General features: G+C 39.9%; 2 protein-coding genes across 2 annotated transcripts; both read right to left on the reverse strand.

Annotated features, from left to right (window-relative positions):
* Positions 1–373: 373 nt before the first annotated feature.
* Positions 374–1834, reverse strand: LOC130719138 (uncharacterized). The gene has a single exon (XM_057569777.1). The coding sequence runs from the start codon at positions 1832–1834 to the stop codon at positions 374–376; it is 1461 nt and encodes a 486-aa protein (XP_057425760.1).
* Positions 1835–9681: 7847 nt separating this feature from the next.
* On the reverse strand, positions 9682–10917 carry LOC130719139 (uncharacterized). Its single transcript, XM_057569778.1, has one exon. It carries the CDS (start codon positions 10915–10917, stop codon positions 9682–9684), a length of 1236 nt encoding a protein of 411 aa, XP_057425761.1.
* Between the last annotated feature and the right edge of the window lie 12770 nt (positions 10918–23687).

The raw sequence follows: 23687 nt of genomic DNA on the forward strand, positions 1-23687 counted from the left end.
TGATTTTCTCATCAGCTACCGTTAAAGATATTGTTCCTTTTCCCACATTTATTTTCGCTTGTGAAGTGGCTAGGAACGGTCTTCCCAGAATCAATGGTATTTTATAGTCCTCGTCCATATCAATTATCACAAAATCCACCGGGAACTCAAACTCTCCTACTCTCACTAGCACATCTTCAACAACTCCCCAAGGAGTCACCATGGAGCGGTCTGCTAATTGAAGCATCATCATTGTTGGCTTCAGCTCTCCAACATTAAGTCGCTCGAACATTGATAGGGGTATTAAGTTGACGCTTGCCCCCAAATCACATAAAGCTCTCACTTCCTTTGAAGCCCCAAAATTAACAGGTAGAGTGAAACTACCTGGGTCCCTTCATTTAGGTGGAAGCTTCTTTTGCAGAATAGCGCTACAATCCTCAGTAAGCTCAACGATGTCATTCTCTTCACTCAACTTCCTTTTCTTAGAAAGTATCTCATTCATGAACTTGGCATATTGATGCATCTTTTCTAAAACTTCAGAGAATGGGAGGTCTATACGCAACTTTTTAAACATAGAAACGAACTTGGAGAATTGCTTCTCCAACCTCCTCTTTGCTATGTTAGTGGGGAAAGGGGGAAAATGAACTTTTGTAAACTTATTACTTTCTAAATCTACTTTTCTCTCTTTCACTATCCTATCTTTACTCTGTTCTTTTTCCTTACTTATCACTTCAGATTCACTTTTATTCCCAGTCTCACTCTTATTCTTTTCATTATTTTTTTTCTTTTCAATTTCATGCATAACTTTTCCACTTCTTAGAGTAACAGCAGAAATATTCTCCCTAGGATTAGGCACAGTGTTACTAGGAAACATACCTGGAGGTCTCTCAGATAATTGTTTGGAAATTTGACCGACCTGATTCTCCAAATTTTTGATTGAAGCCTCCTGATTCTTAAAGTTATTTCTGGATTCATTGATGAAGCTATCTGTCGACACTTGAAGCTTGCTAGTAGCTTGTGCCAGTTCTCCGACAATCTCTTCCAGGCTCTTCTTTCCACTTCCTTGCTCTTGAGAGGACGGAGGTTTTTGATCTTGACTATAACCCCTTTGATTAGAGTACTGCCTCGAATTTCCAGACTTGTCTTGATCTCTCCATGAGAAGTTAGGGTGATTCCTCCAACCCGAATTGTAGGTATTTGAGTAAGGGTTGTTTTGAGGATTACCCATTGCCTTTACTTCCTCGTCAAAATCAGCATCTTCAACACTTGGTTTCCGACCGTCCAAACGTTGTACTATGGCATCCATCTTTTGTGACAACTTCCTGTTGGAGGCGAGAACATCATCATTTGTCCCAACTTCATGCACACTTTCCCAGTTCTCTCTATCATAGTCTGACTGTGAAGATCTAGTGGCCAAATTGTCGATGATCTCAAGAGCTCTGTGTGCAGGCAATGAATCAAATGCACTATTAGCTGCTGCGTCCAACATACCTCTCGCGTACTCACACAGTGATGAATAGAATTTGTCAACTTGTTCACCAGCAGAAATATTATGACCTGGACACTTTCTCAGAAGTTCTTGGAAACGCTCCCAAGCCTCATACAAATTTTCAGATTTGCTTTGTCTAAATGCATAAATTTCCTGCTTCGCCTTTCTGATGCGTGTGGATGGAAAGAATTTGGCGATAAATTTTTCCGCCAAGTCCTCCCATGTTCGAATGCTGTTAGGGGGTTGTGACCTCAACCAATCTTTTGCAGCATCCTTCAAAGTATAGTGCAAAAGAATCATCCGCACTGTATCCAAGCTGATTTCACGCCTTTTCAGGGTCTCACAATGTCTGGTGAATCTGTCCATGTGAGCATGCGGATCCTCAGTAGCTTTACCTCCAAACTGATGCTGGCTCACCAACTAAATGTAATGACGTGGAATCTGAAAGTTGTCTGGTATGTCTGCTGGAAGGACAACGCTGCCCTCATATGTGTAGTTCATACGAGGGGCAGTGATTTCCCTCAATGTTCTCTGAGCCTCATGTTCAGCTTCTTCTTCTTTCTGGCGAAGGATCTGAGCTTCAACTTCAGCTTCCACTCTCGCTTCATACTCAGCTCGATTTCTTGCTTCATCTTGTGCTTCTGCCATTGCAGCGGTAGCTTTGGCTTGGCCCTTCTTCTTCCTCTGTTGTGCACGATTAGATCGACACGTTCTTTCGATTTCTGGATCAAACAACAAAGATTCAGGACTGATTGTACCTCGCATGCACTAACAAATAGAAGTTTGTAATACCCGCACAAGAGAATTAAAGTAAAAATCCTAACAAATAGATTCAGGAAAATTAGAGGATAAACTAAACACAATCCCCGAAACGGCGCCAAAAACTTGATAGCGAATCTACAAGTGTACAGATTGCTCGAAGTAATAAAAAGATCGAACCACAAGGATTGCGTAGTTTATACTCTAAATTAACTAAACTTAGAATGATAGGACGTAAAAATAAAAATAAAAATAAAGAGATGATTGATTTTTCGTAAGTAACTTAACTGCAATAAAATTAAAGAAAGCAAATAACACTGTTGAAATGAATTCAATTTAAAAGCGCGCTAGGGATCCTGATTTCATTAACCTTCTCCCTATGTATCTCCCCAATCAGTTATAATTATGTATCAAATTAAGTTTCAAGGTGCTAAGCCTAATTGTCCACTTATCAATTCCTTGCATAAGTGACCCTTCCAATTAATTAGTGATAGCTAATTCCTTAGTACCTAATCCTAATTAATCAGAGATAAAAGTTCAATTTAGATCAGGCAAACACAAGCAATTTGTTACCCTTATCCCTAAGGTGTAAAGACCCTTGCTCAATTCCTCCCCAAATCCCTAAATTCTACCAATTTTCCAATTGCATAGAAAATAATGCGACAAACTATTGCAATAGAAAGTATCAATTAAAATAGATGAGAAATTCATGAACTAAAATAGAAATCATAATCATAACTGAAACTTGGTTCAAAACATAGTTTAAAGGAAAACTAGATCAATCACCCTAACACAAAGGGAGTTTAGCCTGACATAGTCATGGAAACAAATCAAAATTCAAGCCAAACCTCAAAATCTTGACAAAGAACCAAGTAAGCTCTAAGCAAAAACCCAAAAACACAGCTCTCCAAGTTCTAACGTGAAAAAGTATCTAAATTAGGTTTAAAACGCACTTAAATAGAGTTTGACAGATATTTCGCGCAAATGCGCGAACTTCGTGAAGGAACTCGCGCAAAACTGGCGCAGAATTTTCCAGCAGCTACTTCCTTGGCGCGTCTGCGCGAAATGCAACAGGAAATTGGTGCAGAACTGGCGCAAAGAAATCCAGATTGCTCCAGACTTCGAGATTCTTGGCTCTCTCCCTTGATTTGCTCATTGATTCCACATCTTCTCCTAAAATAACAATAATAATAAATGAAAATAATTAAAAACCAATAATAGAGATTAACTAGAAGATAGAGTAAGATACCGAATTCAAATAACTTGATTAAATCCTAATGAAATCTATAAAAATAACATAAAAAATATAGAAAAATACTAAAACTAAATGAAAACATTAAAATACATGAACTAAGCCTAAAGTGTCCTAAAATGACCGAAATATCCTAAAAACTATATTAAACTACATGCAAATAAACCAGGAAAATAGCCTTAAATCCCGGGTCATCACTAGCACCTCCAAAACTACAGAGAATCTATTGAAGGTCCAAGGTCCCGACTGAAGCACCATATCCCTGTCGCTTTTGGAGGCAAACCTGAAGGTATACAAGTTGTCATCAATCTGGCGAATTTCCACGCCGTTACGTGTCTTCCACAGATCCTGAAAGACATTCCGGAAGGTGTGATCCGTGAACGGTTCGCGGCACAACAGCTTCCCTACAAGCCAAACCTCCTTACCAAGCCTTGGGTTGACCTTCACAGCACCAAGGTTCAGGACTTTAGCTTCAGATCCCGTCAATACTATCTTTTTTCCTTTGTCCATCGTCAACGTTGAGTGACCCAGTGAGTGTAGTCGTGATGGCGAAAGCACGTCGAGAAAACTTCGAAGACAAACAGAATTATGATCTAATGCAGAAAAAGAAAAGAAAAGTGTTTATGATTGGTAATGATTGGAAGATGGCGGCTGTTGCCTAATCAAGCGCACTCTGCCGACAAGGTTGCACAAGATCCAACGCCGCCGCTTGGCCAAACCCTAGCAGAGGAGGCCCCATCCTAATACATGAGTCTTTATTACTATGTCAACTTATTTTGGGTATCCTACCTTGACCAGGCTAAAATATCATAGCAAACACCAACTTTAAAATGCTTAAGGTTATACAATTAATTGTGTTTGTTTTTCTCACACTCAATTAATAAATGTTAAGTGGAGGTTTATGTTATGTCATTTTAATTTACAAAATTATTAAATTTCAAAAACAAATTATAAAATTATAAAATTGTTTCTCCAACTATTTATATTATAAATTTTACCATGATAAAGCACAATAATTTTTTCAAAAAATGTTTATTTCCTAGTTTTCAAATTGATTTTAATCTTTATTTCAAGTTCATTTCGAACATATATGTTAACCTAATCCTTCATCTTTTTCTCTACCGTGTTCATCTTCTTTTCTACTGTGTTCATCTTCTTCGTCGATGTGCCATCGTTCTCTTCGTTTTCGTACTGCCATGCCGAGAAGTAAAGAGTAAAATTAACAACTCATCTCATATTTATATAACATGCATCCTAGTAAACACCTTGTGGTGTAGATTACTTCCATCACAATTACTTTTGTTATACTTTTTGCAGCAAATCAATATGTCAGCAGGGGTGTTGATTTGTACTTCCATTGCAATGCATTTACTATTATCCAGTTGATTTCTCCGATCATCCTGACCTTTCAAACCAGGTACTTCCTGATGGCTTATATCCTTAGTAATTTGTTAAACCTGCGCGTTTATGAAGCCATCTGATTTATTGGCGAGAAAAACGTTGATAACTTGAACCTTTTACAACTTATAGACAAAAAGAGGTGTCGACAACCTATATATGGGTCATGCACGTCACAGTAACCTAATGTGTGCTACTTTATTTTGTAGTATATGTATGTGTGGTTTTTCGGGACATCTTTAAAATGTCTTGCACCACTTAAGTTGAATATAAATATTTTGTGAGCTTGTATAATTATAAAAGTATGTAATTAATATTTGTGAGCATGTATGATCACAATATTATGTATATAATTAAGTTAAGAATATTGTAAATATTTTCTTGTATGTATTATATTTTATGGCATTTTGAGGTATCCCGATTCTGTTGTTGTAAGGCACCCTGAAATTCAGGCTAAGGTGAACAAACTTGCTTTAGTCTTTCATGTCATAATAGTTAGTGTGGAGTATTCGAAATACTACTAGATCCTGGAAGAACCATTTATTAGCAAGCGGGTTTATACAATTAGAGTTCTAACTGTTCTAACTTTTGCAGAAATATTGAAATTGAAAATTCTACTTCATCTGACATTCATCTTAGTCTATTAAGAATAAATGACCATCAAGTTAACACTTTATTGAGCTTCATGAGCGGATGATTATAGGATGTTTTTTTTTTTGAAAGGCCAAAATAAATTAAATAGGAGCACAAGGGGTGCCCCAACCCAAGTACAAGATAGGAAACAAGTTAAAGCAACACACAATAGAAAATAAATTGAAATGATCAAATCTTTAGGGGTATGTCCACCATAGCAAATTACATTACAGTGGACCGCCCACCCCACTATACGTCCCCCACTGTCCTATAACCCAGACAAGCACACCCAAGGTTCCTTATCCCAAGCATAAAAAGAAACAATGAATCCCTGCATAATGGACTTTAGCCAAAGCCAAGATGTTAATTTTATCATATCCACCACCACCTCCAAACACAATTGTTCCCCTTTAAAAACAATAGCATTTCGATGAATCCAAACACACCAAAGGACAGCCAGCCAAATACTTCTCCACGCTAATCTCTGTTTTTTGTTTTTTCCCCAATGCTCATGATGAAAGAAATGAATATCATAAGCATTATGAAGTACAGTCTCCACACCCAACCATGTATAACACCCCATCCATATTTTGTATGAAAAGTCGCAGCTAAAAAACAGATGAGAGACCTCCTCTGTATGCTGAGAGCAGAAAAAACAGTGACCATCATTGTTATTGCCTAGATCCATTCCCCTCTTCAAGAGATTATCCAGTGTAGGCATCCTTCCATGAGCAATTTTCCACGCCAGTCCTAGTACTTTAGATGGAGCATGCAAGACTTCTCCACATAGTCTTGAAGAAATCAGATTCACACACTGCCACACACTGGGCCAGATACGCTGACTTAACAGTATAGCCAGCAACTAGATCACATGCCCAGGTCCAGCCATCATGCTTCTCTTTCCTGATCTGAACTGCTGAAATTTCCTGTATTAGAGCCTCAACCAATTGTTGCTCTCTTTCAAAAAGATCCCTTCTCCACCTAAATTTCCACTTCCAACTCATACCCTCCCACTCCCCCAATTCCCCCACCACCAAATCCCTCTGTTCAGAAAGCTCAAATAGTCTTTTAAATTTCTGTTTTAACTTCAAATCTCCTACCCAACACTCATCCCAAAATCTCACTGATTTTCCATTCCCTATCACTCTCTTCACGTTCCTACTAAACCACTCCCCTTTGTCCCGACACACCCCCACTTTCCCTAGATCCCTCCACCACCTAGACCCTTTTCTCCAACTAGACTCTTCACCGATCCGAACCCCTTCCCCATATTTAGAACACAGAACCTGCCCCCACAAACTATCCCCATCATTCATTACACGCCACCTCCATTTGCACAAAAGGGCCCTATTAAATGCTACTATATCTTTCACCCCCAACCCACCTTGCTCCTTTGGTCTCCACACCATGTCCCAACTAACCCATGATATTTTTCTCTCCTCCCCATCCCCTCCCCAAAGAAATGAACGCTGCAACTTTTTAACTTTGTTAGCCACAGATAAGGGAATTTTGTAAAAAGATAAATAAAAGAGAGGAATAGAACTAAGTACCGAGTTTAAGAGACAAAGGCACCCACCAAAGGAGAGGTGCTTCATCTTCCAAGTGGTCAGCCGCTTCTGCAACCTCCGTAACACCGGTTCCCATGTGCTAGCCCTCCTAGGATTCACTCCCACCTCAATCCCCAAATACACAAAGGGGGCAACCATAACCTTGGAATTTAATAGAGCAGCAAACTGGTTTGTCACCTCTTCATGCACCGCTATGCCTGCTAATTTGCTCTTGTAGAAATTGACTTTCAACCCGGATACCAACTCAAACCACCTCAAGATGCCTTTGATTGTGTACACATTTTCCAGCATCATATCCCCAATCAGTAAAGTATCATCTGCGAACTGAATGTGAGATACCTCCAGATTATTCTTACCCACCTTGAACCCAGAGAACAACTTTTTTACAGCCTCTCTCATCAAACCACCTAACCCTTCAGCCACATTCAGGAATAGAAAAGGAGCAATGAGGTCACCCTGTCTAAAACCTCTTTCCATTTTAAACTCACCTGTTGGACTCCCATTTACCAAAGCAGAAATTGTTCCAGACTCAACACAACATTTAATCCACTTAATCCATTTATACCCAAAACCCATCCTACCCATCATATAATAGAGGAAATCCCAGGACACAGAATCATAAGCCTTCTCAAAATCTAATTTAAGAAGGCAACATGGTTTCTTCTTACTTTTAGCCTCATCAATCACTTCAATAGCTATTACTACCCCATCAAGCATATTTTTCCCACCCAAGAAAGCAGATTGATTTTCCTCTACAACTTTACTGATTACTAATTTCAACCTACCAGCCAGTACTTTTGCTAATATTTTATACAGGCAACCCACCAAGAAAATTGGTCTATAATCATTAAGGCTTAGTGGGGACCCAACCTTGGGAATAAGTGCTATGAACGACGAGTTACATCCCTTCAGAAGTGTCTCATTTCTATGAAACTCATTCATCATCGTCCAAACATCTTCCTTTAACACCTCCCAAAACCTCTTAATAAATGAAAAATTGAACCCATCGGGACCTGGGCTTTTGCTACCCTCACATTCCCACACAACTAATTTTATCTCCTCAGCATCAAAAGGTTTCTCTAACAGCCTACGGTGAGCCTCACTTAAATTCCTAAAGTTGACTCCATCCAAGCTAGGCCTATTTTTGTTCAGCTCCCTAAACCTGTTTTCAAAGAATGCCCTAACCTCATCCTTTACTCTAGCCGGCTCTTCTCCCCAATCATCTCCTATCCTAATACCATGAATATAATTTGTACTTCTTCTTTTACTAATGATTGCATGAAAGTACCTTGTGTTCCTGTCCCCCTCTTTAACCCACCTACATCTAGACTTTTGTCTAAGCACCGATTCATTTATTCTTGCAAACCTCCAAAATTCTGCAGTTAGCTCTTTTCTTCTCACTAAATCTAGCTCACTCATCTCTTCCATTTCAATTAACAGATCCAGTTTACTTATCTCATCCACTGTCCTCCTAATCTCCTCTCTAGGATCCCCTGAATTATCTTTAGCCCACAACTTTATTTCTCCTCTCAGCCTCTTTAATTTTTCCTTAAATACAAATGCAGCCCACCCACTCACACTACCCTCGTTCCACTTTTCCCCCACCATCTTAGCAAATTTTGTATCCCTAGACCAGCAATCCAATATCCTAAACGGTTTGGGCCCCCAATTCACCTCTGAATGCTTAACCGCTAACGGACAGTGATCAGAGACAGACCTTTTAAGAACATGTTGCGCACAATTTGGCCACTTTTGTTGCCATTCTACAGATACTAATGCCCTATCTATCCTGCTCCTAGCAGTACTCCCACTCCTGTACCAAGTGAACTTTTTGTTAACCATCGGAATATCTAATAATTCCATGGCCTCAATAAACTCGTTAAACTCCCTAATCTCCACTCCTCTTTGGGACCCCCCAAAGTTCTGTCCTACTCTCTCATCACTCCTCCTAACAGCATTAAAATCGCCCACAACGCACCATAACCCATCCCCCTCCGCTCTCCTAACCTCTAACGAATCCTCCCACAATTTTCTTTTCTCATTGATGGAGCAAGGGGAATATACATTTACAATGATGCAAGGCTCGCTAGAGCTCCCCCAACACCCTTTAACCCCCACAAACCCATCTCCTTGAAATGAACTAGACCTGACGAACTTTCCTTTATCCCAAATAATTAACAGACCTCCTACAGACCCAATTGAAGGCCTAGCAGCGAATTCAAAAGACTCAGAACCCCATACTGATTTACACAGCCAGTGGTCAACCACCTCTTTCTTGGTTTCCTGAATACATACTAAGTCTATATTTTCCCTATGTACTATATTTCTAACTTCCCTTTTTTTCACTTCCCCCCCCAACCCCCTAATATTAAAGCTTAGTATTTTCATGGAATCCCTACAGTACCCTCATTATCCCTTACCCTACTTGCCTTTTCTAACTCTAAATTATCCCTCTTTTCCATTCCAACAAAATTACTAATTATATTATCCTTTTCCCCATTAAAAGAGACTCATAATGCCATCCCAATGTCCCATAATTTATTAGCTTCCAACTCTGCGTTATATGCCCAGAACCTTCTATTTCCTACTTGGATATGAGAATCTTAAATTGAATTACTAAGGCTGTGAACATTATTACTGACCTTTCTTTGATTTGATCTGACCTTCTTCTTGATATTTTCCCTCATTTTCCTGGTTTTACTCTTCTTTTTCACTTGCTTACCCGATTGCTCCCCCTCTGACCCAGATGTGCTACCCTCCTCTTGAAGTGTTCTCTCTTGTATAGCTTTATCCTTCTTCATTCCTCCTCCCTCTACACCTTGCTCCCGCCCCATGTCATTCATCACCGTCCCATCTTTGCTGTTTGGGCCATCGCACCCTTCTGATGGGTTCACAGGCCCAGACTCAACCGCAACAGCCATGTCACCCCCATTCACAACCTGGTCGCCACCCATTCTATCGTCATCCTCAATTTCCTTACTCAACATTTCTTTGGTTTGCTTTGGCCGTTCATGATTTTCCGTTTCTGCCATTCTGGGTTCATATTGATGACTCAAGTTGACCTCCTTTACTTGGCCCTCATAGTTCCCTTCTTGAGCAATTCGCACACCAACATCCTCTCTTAATGGGCTTTCTGCACTTAGCCCATTACCAAGCTGTTCAATTCCTTCCCAACTTAGATCCACCCTTTCGGGCTCAGTGCTTAGCCTTTTAGCACCATCACCCAGCCCATTATCACACCAACCCAATGGCAGCATCTCACGTGACCCCTCATTAGTCAAACTTTTCCCCATCTTTCCACTTTCTCTATTATGAGCCGTTGTATATTCTGAATCCTCCTTCCCATCAATTTCCATAATTACTTTGTCGAGCCCCTCAATAGCATTAATTGAATTACCCTTTGTGTTGAGATCCGCGTCTATTCTTACTGACTGGAAACCGGGAACCGCCGGTTCACCTTCCTTCCCGTCCACCTCCTGGAATTCACCATCTAGGCTTACTTCGCCGGAGACAACACCATAATTTTCCTTTTCCCATACCGATTCAAATCCCACGCTTCCTGGTACCATCGAGTTACACTCCCAGTCATCCTCTCCTTCTAGTCCACCAAAACTGCTTTCCGATTCAGAAGAAGTTGAGTTCATCCCCCCATCATTTTCTCTCTGAACACAGTTGCATCGCTTCAGTACTTCCCCCCCAAGTTCCTCAATGAGCCTGACAGTTAACGCCAAATCATTGATTTTGACCCTTTTGATTACTGCTATTGGTTCCTGCATCTGAGTTCTCACTAGTATGCGTGCAAAATCAATCCTTGAGTAGCAACTTGTGTTTATGTCCATGCACATAAACTAACCGATCCCCCCCACAAGCTGCTCGAAGAAATCATCATGCCAAACATCTAGGGGAACCCCACTACACCTCAGCCATACAAGTCTACCCGCCGGAGTTAAAGCCGGTGACCACAAACTTACATATTCAAAAATGGTCTCCAGCCAGTCCTCTGCCCCTGACAATAGTTCTTGCACATTACCCCCATCCACATCTGATAATAAAACCAGGTTATCCCCTAGCTAGGTGTCTGATTTTAATTGAGTTATACCCCAATAGCTGAAACGTTTCATGGAGCGTTTCCAATTTTAATGGATCATAGAGGCTCCCAACACAGCTATTCCTCAACCATTCCAAATTGTTGCTCTGAAACTGAAGCACTGGCCATTTCCACTCTTCCTCATCGTCGCTCTTCCTCGGTATCCACCTCCTCCTCACCGTTCCATGTCGCTTCTTTCCCACTGTGTCGTCCCGGTTATTAGTATTTATTGTTGGGTGCCCCCGCTCCCCTTGTTTGACAGCTTCTGCATCGGACAATGATTTCCTCTCCACCGTCCTTTCCTTTGCAATGACTCCAGATTTTCCCTTCTAGTACTCAATTGCTTTTGCTTCCCCTGTATTCCTCACAAACCTTGGTAGGTTAATTTGCATATTCAAGCTACCCCCAATAACACTAACCAGTTGCTGTTCCAATCTCCTTGGCTCCTGCACTTCAAGATATCTAACAAATCCGAACCTTTGTCCCTGCTTGTTCACTTTCTTCGGTATGTTTTGTAGTAGAAATGTCAACAATAAGGGTTATGCATGCAATCTCACCAACTACATGCATCACTAGCTCAACCACTAGAGGTAGTCGTTTTCTCAAATTCACTTTCTTATTTCGTTTATCTTATACTTCGCTTGAGTTGTTGTAGAGAAATGCAACTTTTGAGTTATAGTCATTTGAATTTTTTTTAGGACACAAGAAAAGATGTCGCCTGATAACAAATTGAGTTAGAACTAAAAAGGTGAAAAGAATGAAATGAGCAACTGTTGCTGTTGGAGAAAATTTTAATTACTTGATCATTTTGTTAATGCGAAAGAATTAGAATTTTATATACTTATGTCCAACTTAGCAAATGCGATATATTTTTTTTTTTTGATAAGTCAATTGTATTCAAATAAAGCACAATGGGTGCTTACCCAAATACAAGATAGAAAGTAACAAGATTATAGATAAAAGAAGCTACAACATGGACTTTGAAAAATTATCAGATATAACAAACTAATGTACCAACCCCTCAAAAATCTAGAAAAACCGTCCCCTACAGATGAGAAAGAAATCAGTAACCAACACACCCAACAACAACCCTTCATCCACACCAGATCAGATCAAGGATTTAAAGCAGTGGGTAGGATTTGAAACCCACTCAAAATTAGAAGCTAAAAAATTCTTCTCCTTTGCCTTTAGCCAAAACCAGGAGCGGAATTGAATTAGCTCAAAAATCCATTCAGCATTCACTTCCTCATTCTTGAAAATAGCATTGTTCCGAGAGTACCAGATGACGCTAAGGCAAGCTACCCAATTAACAGATAACGCTTTCACAGATTTAGCATCTCCTCCCAAAGACGCACGGAACTGGAAAAAGTGGGTTACAGGATCCGCAGGCATAATAGAAACAATTCCAATCCAGTTAATAATTTTTTGCCAGACCCGCCAACTGATATGGCAGATGAAAAAAAATGGTTACAGAATTCTACCTCTTGCAAGCATAGTCCGCAATCAACAACAGAATGCGATATACTTTTCTTATGTCAAGTTACAATTAGTTCTTTTTTCCCATTATCATTGTTTGATCAACTTTTTTATTGAATGAAAGTTACATGAGTATGTCGACTAAACTTGTATGCATAATTTTGTTTAAGTTCTTGACAGATCAACTTCAACCAACTTCCTAGCATAATTATTGGGATTTTGTTATTAGGTGGTTGAAGCTCTATGATATTATGTTATTACCTATGATTGGGTCTTCATGTTTGTCGAATATGGTAACATTAGAAGAAACCTGAAAAATTATATTCCACAAATTAGTTTCATCTCAGCCGACGTTAATAAGTACTCCCTCCATTCCTATTTAACTGTCAATGTAAGATTGGATACTCTCACCACAAATTGTGTGTGAGCTAGACAATATTATTTATAATATAATAAAGAGACAGAATATGCTAAGAATATTCTGAGCATATTACAAAATAAATCAATAATAAAATAAAGGAATATCCCGGAGGATATTACGCCTATTTATCTCTAACACCCCCCGTCAAGCTTAGCGTTGGATTAAGACCAACTCGAAGCTTGGATCTAAAAAGTTCAAACAACGGACGAGGTAACGCCTTAGTGAAAATATCAGCAAGCTGGAGAGAAGTGGGCACATGGCGAACAGCTAATCGACCAGAGGAAACCAGCTCACGGACGAAGTGACAATCCAAGTCAATGTGTTTGGCATGCTTATGAGCAACGGGATTTTGGGCCATAAACAAAGCACTCTGGTTGTCACTAAGAAGAAGAGGAGTCACGGATAACCGAACACGCAACTCATGAAGAAGATTAAGCAACCAAACAAGCTCAGAAGCAGTATTGGCCATAGCTCGGTACTCAGATTCACAACTAGAGCGAGCAACAGTAGGTTGTTTCTTGGCACTCCAGGACAAAAGATTATCACCAAGAAAAATGGCATAGCCATAAGTAGAGCGACGAGTGTCCGTGCAACGAGCCCAATCAGCATCACTATAACCAAGAACAGCGGGGGAAGCGGTACGACGAAACGTAAGACCAAAATGTTGCGTGCCACATACATAACGAAGAATGCATTTGAAAGCCTGAAAATGATCCACAGTCGGAGCCTGAAGGAACTGACTAACGGTGTTAACAGCAAATGACAAGTCAGGGCGAGTAATAGTCAAGTACTGCAAGGCCCCAACCAGAGAGCGATAATGCGTAGGATCTGAGTAAGCCTCACCAGAACTGACAAGATGAGAGCCAGCAGCCAAGGGCGTAGAAACATGACTGGCCTCAAGCATCATAGCACGAGAAAGCAAATCATGTGCATATTTGGCTTGTCCCAAGAACAAGCCATCAGTAGTATAAGTGATCTCAAGACCAAGGAAGTAGCCAAGCTTACCCAAATATTTAATAGCGAACTCGGCATTAAGGCGAGCAATAAACTGAGTCAGAAGAGAGGGATCACTACCGGTAAGAATGATGTCATCCACATACACAAGAAGATAAAGAGTAATATGTCCTGTGTAGAAAAAGAACAAGGATGGATCAGCCCGACTACACGAAAAACCATAACGTAGGAGAAAGGAGCTCAAGCGTTGAAACCAAGCACGAGGCGCCTGTTTAAGGCCATAGAGGGCCTTGTTCAACCGACACACATGAGTCGGAAAACGAGGATCAACGAACCCAGGAGGCTGCTCCATATAAACAGTTTCTGTGAGATGACCATGAAGAAATGCATTTTTGACATCCAACTGATGAAGCTGCCAATTATTAAGCACGGCAAGAGATAAAATAAGGCGTACAGTAGTAGCTTTGACAACAGGACTGAAAGTAAGAGAGTAATCAAACCCTGGAATCTGAGTGAAACCCTAGGCCACCAAACGCGCTTTTAAGCGCTCAACAGTGCCGTCACTATGGAATTTAGTGCGAAAAACCCATTTACTTCCAACAACATTGGTAGTGGAAGGACGAGGAACCAAAGTCCAAGTACAATTTTTATGAAGAGCGGAAAGTTCATCCTCCATCGCTGCCAACCAATGAGGATGCGTCATCGCAGATTTGAATCCCTTAGGCTCAGTAACAGTATGCAAAGCAGTAAGAAGTCCAGTAGGCTGAGTATGAACCAAGGCATAACGCAGATTCGGCTTAAAAATACCATTTTGAGAGCGAGTCTGCGGACGAGCAGCAACAGGAGCAAGTGGTCCCTGAGCCACTGCAGGAGGAGGAGGAGGAGCCGGCGGTGAAGTAGGCGGAGCCTGAGTCACAATAGGAGGGGTGGCCGGCTGTGCTGGGGAAGCAAGAGCTGGCGAAGGGGGGCATCATCCAGAGGAACCGGCGAAGGTGGTGCAGCATCAGGAGGAACCAGCAGAACATCTGGGTCAGCACAAGACGAATAAGGCAGAGAACTAGTCGGTGAGGAACTCTCCGGAACAACAGGAATAACAGGGTGTGAAGATGGAGAAGATCCCGCAACCGGTTCATAAAATGTAGAAGTCACCAAGTCATGGGGAGAAGAGTTTGAACCTGCAAAAGGGAAGCAAAATTCATCAAATTGAGCATGACGGGACACATAAGTGCGAGAAGTCGTCGGATCGAAGCATTTGAATCCCTTGTGTGTGCTGCTGTATCCCAGAAATATGCAAGGAGTGCTCCGAGGACTAAATTTATTTTTCATGTAGGGACGCAAGCATGGAAACACCCGACATCCAAAAGGATGGAAATTAGCATACGTAGGGGCAACCTGAAATAGGAGCTGAAATGGAATCTGATCAGATAACACCTTAGAGGGGACACGATTAATAATGTATACCACAGAACTGAAGGCATCAACCCAATAGGAAGTAGGGACATGCGAGTGATACAACATAGCAAGTCCAAGCTCAAGAACATGTCTGTGTTTCCGTTCAACCCGGCCATTCTGAGCCTGAGTGTGAGGGCATGAAAAACGATGAAGCACTCCAGAAGAAGTAAACAAAGTATGTACCTTGTTATTTGTGAATTCAGTGCCGTTGTCACTTTGAAAAACTTTGATCGACCGAGAAAATTGGTTTTCCACAAACACTTTGAAGCGAAGAAGAACATCATAAAAATCAGACTTACGCTTCAATGGATAAAACCAAGTAAAACGGGAGAAGTCATCAACAAATATAGCAAAGTAAGAAAAATCATCAACAGAAGCAACGGGAGACGGTCCCCACAAGTAACAATGAATAAGATCTAAAACTGCAGAAGCTCGCTTATTATTATCATAAAATACTAATCGTTTACTTTTGGCCATTTGACACGAAGTGCAACAAATGGGCTTAGGAAAAATAGAGGAAACAGCTAAACAACCATGTTTATGCAATAGTTTGATAACATCAAAATGGACGTGTCCTAATCTTGAGTGCCACAATTCAAAGGAGGCACGGGGTAAGGGAGAACTGGTAGTAAGCAACGCCTGCGAGTCCTGATTCAGCACATAAAGTCCTTGATCACATCGGCCCCTTCCCAGAACGGCGCCTGTCTTTCGGTTCTGAATCACAAAAGAATCATCCAGAAAAATGGCTTTAGCATGATTGTCACGAGTCAATTTACTAACAGAAACAAGATTTTTAGTTAACTGCGGTACAACCAAAACATTAGATAAAGGAACAGAATGTGAAACAGAACGAGAACCAGTGTGAGTAATATGTAAACCAGCCCCATTACCCACAAGAACACGGTCATTACCAGAATAAGCCTGAGAGTCCGTCAACTGAGATAGAGAAGGAGTCATATGAGAGGTGGCACCTGTATCCATATACCAATCAGAACGGTTGGAGGTATCCAACGAACAACCTGCAGCAAATGATTCTGCAAAATTTGCAGACTTAGAAGAACGATCCCAGCGAACCGGACACTTATCAGCATAATGACCCTGCTCACGACAAATTTGACAGCGAGGCGTATAAGAGCCACGGCGGCCAGAGCCACCATTGTTGCGTCGCTGACGAGATCCTCCATTAGAGTTTCCACGATTTCCACCACGAGAACCGCCACCGGAATTACCACGGTTGCCACTATTGGAAGACTGAGTACCAGAAGAGCGGGGTTGATTGCTCGCATGGAAGGCAGCCGGCGGAGGAGTCACTGATTCCTCAAGAGAAGCCTGAAAAATAGCATGGCTCTCGACCTTACAAAGAATGTCAGTAAAGAAAGGTAGGGGTACCTGATCAAGCTGACCCGTGGAAAAATTGGCATATGAGGGGCCAAGACCACGAAGGAACCAGTGAACTTTATCATCATTAGGCACAGGGGCACCAATAGCAGCCAGCTGATCACAGATAGTGCGAAATTTCCGCCCGTACTCAGAAACTGATAGAGAACCACGACGCATGAGTTGAAGTTCATCACGGAGACGTAGTTCACGTGCCTTGCTGCGAGAGGCATAAGCAAAGTGTAAAACAACCCATACATCACGAGCAGTGGTTGCGCTTAGAGTCTCAGATAAGGCCTCCTCAGTGAGGGAAGAAATAAGCAGACTGTTGACATTACGATCTCGAGCCTGCCACTCAGCATAAAGAGGATTTGGAGAAGGAGCACCATTGCGTTGTGGTTGAGCAACGGCTGATGCAAATGTCTGTTGAATAAATTCCGGCGGAGGATTGACGGTAGGGTCAGCAATATCATACAAGTTCTGATTCTGAAGAAGAGCAGTAACCTGTTTACGCCAGAGAAGAAAATTATCTGGTTTAAGTTTCACCGTAAGCATATGCACCAATGTGTTCATGGAAAAAGTCGGAGGAGTAGCATCGGAAGCCATGGGAAAATGGGAACAACTGTGTCAAAAAATAGCAATAACCTTCCAGCAAATTAAAGCTCAACTCCTGGTCAACAAAAAATTTCTCAATCTGGCAAAAAACATCCAAAAGCTGGAGAGAGAAAAAAAAATTAAATACAAAACCAGTGAAATTCCAAAAAAATAATAATCTGACGACGCAGGGCTGAAACGGTCGCTGGCGGCGCACGTGGGGCGAGGACCTGGCACGGAATCTGTTGACTGGCGGCGCATGTGGGGCGAGGAGAGACAAGGACGCACAGAGCACGAGGTCTGGCAGCAGGGCTGGCGTGTCGGGCTCGTGGGAGGCACCAGGGACACGCGCGGCACGCGCAAAAAGAAGACGTCAGCAGGGACAAGGTGATGTCGGCTGCACAGGAATGACGTCAGCGGTGCAAAGAACGAGACAGGAAAGCTGCTGCACGGGTGGCGGCTGTGAAGAAAAAGCAAAGCACTTGCACGGAAAGCAAGGCTACGGGCACAGCTAAGAAAAAGAGAGAGAAAGTGACGACAGGTTTGGAGGCTAGGGTTTGAACCAAAAACCTGATACCATGTAAGATTGGATACTCTCACCACAAATTGTGTGTGAGCTAGACAATATTATTTATAATATAATAAAGAGACAGAATATGCTAAGAATATTCTGAGCATATTACAAAATAAATCAATAATAAAATAAAGGAATATCCCGGAGGATATTACGCCTATTTATCTCTAACAGTCAACTTTAAAGAATTTATTTTGTTCCTATTTAACTGTTCACTTAGTGGTGAATTGCCCCTTAGCCTACAATGTTTACCTCAGACGACCGTCTTTAAATAACTTAGGGGCTTTAACCTCGACTCGGTACATGCTCTTAAAATTTGTCAACAAAGATGGAGTGGTGATTGATGTTCAGGGTAGACAAGAAGCGGCTAGAAGTTGGTAGAACATCAGCTTGGATATTGATAAGAAGGGGTCTCGCTTAGACAACTTAATGATCTGCTCGACACATACAATCTTCAACAAGTATCCGCCATAAAAAATCACAATCTTGTGAATTTTACATTTGTCAAGCAATTTCCAATTTCACTTCTCGTTTCAATTCTACCATGTTTAAAATTGATAAAGCTGACTATTGATGTTTCAAGAAATTGCTTTTGTGTTTAAGAGTTTTGCTTGCAGATTAAAAAGTCCAAGCAGATTTGACCTTTAAAAAGTAATCCACTTAAGGAATATAGTACGTTTGTCTTAGCATGGATTGCACCCAAGTAACCATTTTCAGGGATACTATCCATGAAGATTGAGCAGAAGTAACATTTTTCAACGATACAGTCCAACCGAGCGGTGAGCACATGTAACCCTTTTAAGGAATACAACCTTAAATATCTCCAAAAAAAAAAAAAAGATGAGACATAAATAACCATTTTCAAGGATACAATCCACCACAATACTACAGGAGGATAACTTACAAACATGTGCACTCTCTTGTGTTTATTTTAATTAGAGTTATGAATTATCATTGATGAACCTCAAAATAGTACATACTACCACATTTTTCTTTTCACTTATTTTCTTTCTTCCCATCACAATGCATACATCAAATTTTTAACTTCTCTAATATATATCTTCTTTTCTCTCGATCTTTAGGTTTTTACACCTATTTGGTGTTCACCAAACATTTTCCTTTCAATTAATATATATGCTCTCACTTTCAATGTAATTAACAAACCTTAATGACCATATATAAAACAAAAACTGGACGGCAGCAGCACATTTTTAAATAAAGAACCATGCATGTGGGCGGCTCCCTCTGACTCAGAACAAATTCAATATCATTAATAAACCACTATTTCATGATAATTAAACAAATGAAACCGTGGGCATGCTTGGCTGTTTTTGGACACGGGAAGAAGGGATTGTTTGCTCTATTTGAAGGCCGGGTCTGGTTGTTTGTACTGGCATAGGAACGATGGTGATTGATTTCTTTGGTTTAGGATGGTGTTTTTTCTTTCCTGGCTTTCTTGGAGGATATATATTATGAGATTTGGAAATTTGAATTCTTTTTCCTGCACTAAGTTTTTATTCCAATGAGACTAGTACAAAAAATAGATAAGGTAGCGGTTAAAATATAGCAAAGGTAGTGGTTATAACCGCAGAAAAGCAAGGCATAGCCATAGACTGTGTCCAACAGTAGTGGTTCATAACCGCTACCTTTAAACATTAAAGGCAGCGGTTGGTTTTTAAGGAACCGCTACCAATACTGCACAAATAACACCACCAGCGAGCTTCAAAGGTAGCCGTTTTAACCGCTGCCTTTGGATAGGATTAGTAGCGGTTATAACCGTTGCCTTTGGTTTGATATTAACAACAAAGGCAGCTGTTCCAAACCGTTGCGTTAATTTTTTTTGTTTTTTTTTTATTTTTAATATATTGTTAGTAACGTAGGCATTCACATTCCTTGCTAAAAGAAACATGCTAAATATTTTTCCAAACGAAAATTTACATAGTTCCCAAGTATCTTGATTATGTAATAATATTTGCTAAATGGAAATACAATAAAACATGACAAAGTTCATCTTTTAAGGTTGCCAAACAAAATAGGCTAAAATAAACATACATATTAAGTGTATACACCTACACATATAATAATGAAAGAGTAAGTACGATACAAAAATATGACCACCAAATTCTCCAATAGCTTGCTCATTAAAATCCAAAAGACTTCACTATATCCATAAACCTGCATCAATAAAACAAGAATCCAAACAAGTCAACATGCATGTGATAATACAATTACAACATTATCAAAGCACGAGCAAAGAGGGCTATGACATAAACAACGCTAAGCCATGAACCTCTAAAATCAACCGATAAAATTAAATTCAAGTCCTCACATCTTCTATTTTAGCTACCCTAGCAAAATTAAGATTTTAACAATGAACCCAACACTTGGTTGTACCATTATTATTTTTACAAAACAGAACAAAGAGTACACAGCAGGTAGCAAAAGGTTCATGTCACCCAAAAATATACACAAGAAATTGAACAACAATGAAATAACAACAAAGGAAACAAAAACAAAAGTTGGGCAGCAAAAAAGGCAAAGAGAACCAGCAGCAAATAGCACAGGACATCAACCATTCCAACATCCGAGAGGGAGAGAAAGACCAACAAAGGGCAGGGCAGTATAGTAGCCACATTAGCAGTAGGAAACAACAGTAGCAAAGGTGATGAAAATGTACAAAAAGCAACAAGAAAAATGAACCGAAACTTCATAAATATTTGACCAAAAAAAACTTAAACGATATCATGTTGTTGGTATTGTGATCATGCTGATTTGGGTGATGAAAATGTACAAAAAGCAACAACAAAACGATTGGCCCATTGTATACATAAGCCCATGATTAATGGCTCATGACTGTAATTTAAAGGAACCGGCAAGCAAATATTTATAGGGGTACATGGTTATATGAACTGTAGGGAATATGTGGTGCTACATAACCTAAAAGAATTTTTCATATGCGGTGTTTTTTACAGTATTGATTTTGGGTCATTTCTATCTTATTCATATCCAATTAAAAAAAAAACAAAACAAACCAATCAGAAACACGAAAATTATAAAAAGACCAAAATGAAAGGCAACAAGAAATTAAACACATACCAACAATATGTTCAGCTATCACCCCCCTCTATTCATAATAAAATTTTGAAACAAATATGAAGACCACTCCTCCCTTATTTCATCCACTTGATCTTCACTGAAAGAAGCACTGCATCCAGCCTTATAATCACCCTGAAGTTAAAAGTGAAGAATAATATTACACTTGAACTAAATAAGGTGATAAATTCAATGAATACAATATATTTTAGAACAAGAATTACAACCTCTTGTAGGGTCTGTGAGTCTCCAGCAATGATTATATCCCTCATGTATTTCAATACATAGTAGCCGCAATCTGTCAAATTCTTTTGTTTAGGACACTGCAAAAGCAAATAAAGTGTTAACTTCATGGTTGTTTTACCTATATTGGTCTGAAATTTGTAAATTACCTTCATCTTCCTCCATTTGATATATTTAACTTTCTTTTTGGGCACATCATTTGAATTAGCATGGTAGATCATTAGTCCCCTAAAAAATTTAAGAAAATTGATATAAATACATATGTTGAATTATGAGTTACACAGTTGTTTATGATAGATAAATGCATATCCTTACGCATCAAATATATTCTTCATATGTACGTCATCAGTTGGTTCACCATCGAAAGAGTCAAAATATTCTATAGCAAATTCTGAGGTGTAGATGACGAGTAACACCCAGTGATCACTGCAATACATGTAAGTTAAGCAATATGAAATGGCGGGCAATGCCTTTGGAGACCTTGAATTAAAAATCAAGTTTGGAAAAATAGACTCACCCCATGTTGTATGGTGCAAAAGTTACTCTATTTGGCTGTTCATTTTGTTTAAGTGCATCAGCTATATATTGAGATACTCTAGATTCATAGGCACTTAAGTTATGAGGAGATAAAAATAAGAACCTCTCGGTCAATTGGTTTTGTACCAATACTTCAAAGTACAAGAACCTTCAAAAAAAAAGAAAAAGAATTAGCAATACTTTCAATATTAACATGAAAAACTAAGCATCAATGTGTTAAAAGTTTTATAGCGTACCTCATATACACACAAATGACAGATGCACTTAATTTTGTGTGGTAATAAATTTCATTGACTTGCTCTTCACCAATTTGCTCCACAAATTCCTCCTCAGTGTTAGTGTTGAGTATGTTTTCCGGCATAGGAACTTTTAGAAGATCTTCAGATTTCAATACACTTCGTGCATATGCCCAAACAAACTTGCAGTTTTGCAATTTGTCTTTACTACTTGCACCCAATGGTTGAATCTCAGTTCCTTTATCAGCTTGCTTCTTTGCTTGTCCAGGAGCCTTCTTTCCTTGTCCAACGTCCTTCTTTCCTTTATCAACTTGCTTCTTTGCTTGTTCATGAACCTTCTCTCCTTGCGCAACTGGCTTGTTTGCTCGTTCAGCAGGCTTTTTTACTTGTCCAACCGGCTTCTTTGCTTGTACAGCTGTAATTCCTTTTGCACGGCTTGTTGCTTTGTGATTGTTATCGGATGATGCAGGTGTCTGCAGAAAAAATGTATTTATTTCAATAAATTAGTTACTGATTAATGGTACAATTAATATAGAATTGTGGAGAATCATACCATAGTGGATACAAGCCTCTTTGGCCATGCTACAAAAGTACCTATTGCATCCTCAATAGTGAAGATATTTCCTCCCTCAATAGGAACTGGTATGTATGACTTTTCTTCTCCCTCAATTGCAAATTCAACAGACACTTTCACATGGTCTGAAGGTAATGGGCAACTATGAAGTGTATCTGTTGAGTTGTTATACATTGTCCCACTCGCAACCTTACGATGAGTTGGGCTCGCTAAGTATAAAATGCATGCATTAATACCCTAAGTATAAAATAAGCAAAGAATTGTTAATACACTTAACTAAGAACATACTGAGTTTATTAATGTAAAAAATATATAAAGTGTAGTAATTAGCGACATAATGGGTGATGGTGGTAGCTACCTCAGGTAGAATAATAGGTGATGGTGGGCAGCTACCTTCGCCACTATAGCAAGGGGAATCACCAGGCTGCACGTCCGCCTTCTTTTGCGCCTGCCCGCTATTCTTCAGTAGTTCATGCACTAAGTTTCGAAGATCATTCAACTCTTCTCGCATCTTCTTAACTGATTCAGATTCATATTCTTGTGGTCGTTTCCGAGAATTAAAATAGACTTTTTGGGAGACCCCAAATCCCACAGCTCTAACACGACCAGGATGCTCTGGGACATTCAATGCTTTACCAAGAATGTCATCACGACCACAATATTGTAAGTCCTCTTGAGATGCAAATTGTGAGAGGTTACCCTGATACACAAAAGTGAAAAAAAATCTCAATATTTTAACACTTACACATTGCTCCAAAACTAGATCAAAACAATCATGAAGATAAACATTACAGCTGAATCTATTCAAGAAATTACTAGCAAACCAACACAACCAAATGAAAAAAAAACTCTCCCTGCAGACAAACATTAACCAGACACTCCACTTTGCTGCACTGCATAAGGAAACAGATTGGGACAAAACCACACAGAGGAAGTAATTAGATATGCAAAGAAAATTGTCCAGCCTTTCCCAATATTCTTAATGCAGGCA

This window comes from Lotus japonicus, chromosome 5 (assembly GCF_012489685.1).
Source record: "Lotus japonicus ecotype B-129 chromosome 5, LjGifu_v1.2".
NCBI classification, from domain to species: domain Eukaryota; kingdom Viridiplantae; phylum Streptophyta; class Magnoliopsida; order Fabales; family Fabaceae; genus Lotus; species Lotus japonicus.